This window comes from Marmota marmota, unplaced genomic scaffold (assembly GCF_001458135.2).
Source record: "Marmota marmota marmota unplaced genomic scaffold, marMar, whole genome shotgun sequence".
Classification (NCBI taxonomy): domain Eukaryota; kingdom Metazoa; phylum Chordata; class Mammalia; order Rodentia; family Sciuridae; genus Marmota; species Marmota marmota.
In genome coordinates, this window is record NW_026000185.1 from 16,450,878 (window position 1) to 16,454,688 (window position 3,811).

The 3,811-nt window shown below is 49.5% G+C and overlaps 1 protein-coding gene across 1 annotated transcript; it reads left to right on the forward strand.

Annotated features, from left to right (window-relative positions):
- Positions 1-6: 6 nt before the first annotated feature.
- On the forward strand, positions 7-2,504 carry Chp2 (calcineurin like EF-hand protein 2; the record flags this gene model as incomplete). The annotated part of the gene is made up of 4 exons (XM_015491571.2): positions 7-136; positions 309-370; positions 1,264-1,386; positions 1,598-2,504. Coding segments are annotated over 4 exons (369 nt in total), but the record flags the coding sequence as incomplete, so codon positions are not given.
- Positions 2,505-3,811: the final 1,307 nt, after the last annotated feature.

Genomic DNA, 3,811 nt, shown 5'->3' on the forward strand with positions numbered 1-3,811 from the left:
CCCTCCAGGAGTCAGCGATTGGATTTCTCAGGCTTTGTTAGGGTTCTGGCTCATTTTCGACCTATAGACGATGACACAGGAGTCCGAGACCCCAAGCAGCCTGAACCCCTCAACAGCAGAATGAACAAACTTCGCTGTGAGTATTGGGGGGCTTGCCGGAGTGAGACCCCAGAATTGAGCACACAAGGGAGAGGCCCCAGGAAGCTCCCACTCCTTGTGTGAGCCTATTGATGATCTAGGCCTCCATGGCGACCAGAAGAGAACCAGGTAAGACCCACCTTCCTTATCCCCCTCCGCTCTCTTCCCAGTCGCCTTTCAACTCTACGACCTGGATCAGGATGGGAAGATCTCCAGGCACGAGATGCTGCAGGTGGGAAGAAGGCAAATGCAAACAGACCTGATGCGTGAAGGGGGGACGGTTGGATGGGGCTGCGTGTGGAATGGGGTGGGATGATCCGCCCATGGGCGGAACACGCATATGGGGTGGGAAATGGAAAGGATGGGGTTGAAATAGGGGTTAGTTGGGAGGCGGGGTGGGTAGCCTTTGGGTAAGAGGTGAGGAATCAGGGATTCTCAGCAGGTAGCAAATTTGCCTTCTGAGTGAGCACTTGGCCTTAGCTGGTGACATTCCTGGTTGTCACAACTGGGGGAGAATGTGCTGCTGGCATTGGGTAGATGTCAGGAATGCTGCTCTGTACATTGGATAATAGTGAGGATAGCTTCCCACAACAGAGGGTGGACTGGCCCCGAATGTCCACAGTGCCAAAATCAAGAAGCTCACCTCTCTTCAGGTGTGCTGAGGTGGTGACAGAGGGTGAGCTAGCAATGGACGATCTGGGGTTATAAGTTGGAGTAATGAGTTTGGGCATATTGCTTGTTGCGGTGAGTGGTGAGGGTTAGATGGGGGATCAGATGCCCAAGCCGCCGGGGGAATTATTAGGGGAGACGGTGAGGTGGGAAATGGATGAGAGATCATGAAATTAGGAGTCCTTTCAGCAGTGAGTTTGGGGGATGCACACGAGTACACTCTGTGCCTCTTCTTTTTTTTTTTTTTTAAAGAAAGAGTGGGAGAGAGAGAGAGAGAGAGAGAGAGAGAGAGAATTTTTTAATATTTATTTTTTAGTTCTCGGCGGACACAACATCTTTGTATGTGGTGCTGAGGATCGAACCCGGGCCGCACGCATGCCAGGCGAGCGCGCTACCGCTTGAGCCACATCCCCAGCCCCTGTGCCTCTTCTTTATGGCTGCTGCTTCTACCTCCAGGTTCTCCGGCTGATGGTCGGAGTCCAGGTGACAGAAGAACAGCTAGAAAGCATCACGGACCGCACGGTGCAGGAGGCGGATGAAGATGGGGATGGGGCTGTGTCCTTCTTGGAGTTCACCAAGGTCGGGCATCCTGACCCCCTCGGGAACTGGGGAGTGGACTTCCTGCAGAGAGATGGGCATGAGACATAAAATAGAAGGAGGGCTGAAACATAAGGGGTTCCCAGGGAGTGACGGGGCTCTGGGGAATGCTTAGAGCCCTGCGGGAGGAGCGGGGAGGCATGGTGGACTGTGATTCGAGACTTCTGATGTGACCACCTCCATGTCCCTCCAGTCCTTAGAGAAGATGGACATCGAACAAAAAATGAGCATCCGGATCCTGAAGTGACTCCGGCCACCCCCTGCGTCTCTGGCCAGCTCCTGCAGGCCAGTCTCTGCCTGGGAGTCGTCCTCTGTCTTCTTGGAGGCAGGGTCTCTACACCATTCTTATTTCTAAACTGAACTCTGGGGTCAAGGAGAGAAAGTTGGAAGGGCCTATCCTAAAGCTCAGGTCCCTTGATCTCAGGTATGTGAATCCGTCAGCCATCCTTTGGTTGCAGGTGACAGAGAATCCAATGAAAACAGCTTAAGTTAAAAAAAAAAAAAGGGATTTTATGGGCTCACATAATTAAAAAGTCTGTGTCTTCAGACACAACGGGATCCAAGGGCACAAATGATGTTGGGACTCTGTTTGACCCTTCTCCAGAGGGCTCTTCCCTCAGGATGCAGAATGGCTACCAGTAACTCCAAACTTGCATCTTTCTAGCCTCGTAACACAGCAGGAGGATTTTCTTATTCCATTAATTCTAAGCAAAGAGTATCATTGGCCCAACTGGGGTCTCATCTGGGGAATGAAACACTCTAATTGGTCAGGTTGGTGTCAGGCACTAATTCCTAGAGCCAGAAAATAAGGTTTGAAGACTCAAGATAGTGTGAGAGGTAGTGGCTTAAAGGAAAATGGGTACCATTTGGAGGAGGAGGGGAAAAGTGTGTGTGTGTGTGTGTGTGTGTGTGTGTTGTCTCTGTTCAGGCAAAACAAGATATGGCCATTACTGTCTGGTTGATCCAATGGAGGTATCTTTGAAATCTGGCCCCTTCAGTAGATTTTCACTGATTTCATGAATGCATGACTGTGTAAATGAGGTGGGTGGTTTATGGGGGTGGGGAAGATGGTGTAAAAACAATAAACAACACGTACTTTCCTGGGTGTGTGAAGTTATTCCGAGATTTGGAGAGCAGCTGGGTACAATGGTGCATGCCTGTAATCCCAGAGGCTCGGGAGGCCAAGACAGGAGAATTGCAAGTTCAAGGTCAGCCTCAGCAACTTAGTGAGGCCCTCCCTAAGCAATTTAGTGAAATGAAAAATAAATAAAGGAGTGGGGATGTGACTCAGTGGTTAAGTGCCCCTGGGTTCCATCCCCAGTACAAAAAAAAAAAAAGTAATAATAAGATTTGAAGGGTAATCCTGCTGTAAAAGATTCAAATATTGATATATCATAGAATAGAGTGTAAAAGTTACATAACACAGTGCTCCAGCCATACCTGTAAGGAGCTGCTGTCCGTGGCCTGCCTGGATCCTCTTCTGGGAAGTGCTGGAGATGCCTTATGTCAACACATGAGAATCAGTATCTTTTGGACTCTGCATTCAGTGACATTAAGTTGGTAGCTTGTAACTGGCTGTAGGGAGAATATTTACGTCACAGACATTGGCAAACGCAACAGGCCACGGCTCTCCCATGGGGAAGCCAGTTGTCCAACATTTAACGTCACTCCCCTGCTAGGCATTCACTACTACTGTATGGGCCAGGGTCTTTGTACCCTGCTCCCCCAGTACCTGCAATACCGGTGCTTGGGGTCTTTGCCAGACAGAGTCGTGTACTTGACCTGCGTGATGGGGATTCATGATGGCTGGAGCTGCTCTTAACCAATGACAGATGGCAACTGGTAGCTAAACACCCAGTTATTTCACCTTTTGGGTTGGATAATTTGGAGGCCCATTCCTTATTTCACGTATAAATCTCCAGGTTGGAGCCCAGTAGCCCACAGTGTTAACCTGCTGGTTAAAGGACCCTGTACCAGCTCCCTTTCCTCCTAGTCTCACTTGCTCTGTCCTCTCGGTCCATTCTGAATCACCTCCAATCCCCATCTCAGGATGTACTAGGACTTGTGGAACACAGTCTTTCTCTCTCTCACTCCCACGTGGCTGGGGAACTCTCTGGAACACCGAAGAACTGTTGTACAACTCCTGACATTTTCTTATTTCAGGAAGTTTGAGATCATGTGAAGACTGTGAAACGTCGGGGCTCCAGGAACCTGGAATTATCTGGGGTGACAATTTGGACCTTTGCACTTTGATTCGAGTATGAGTCTGACAGATGAGCCCCAGAGTTGGAGGGGCAGGCAGAGATCAAAAGGGGTTTTGGGGAACGTTGTGATTGTTGTCAGAGGATGGTTACATGAACAAGGACTTTCTGATTAGGGATATCTGTTTAGTCTTTGATCCCGATTG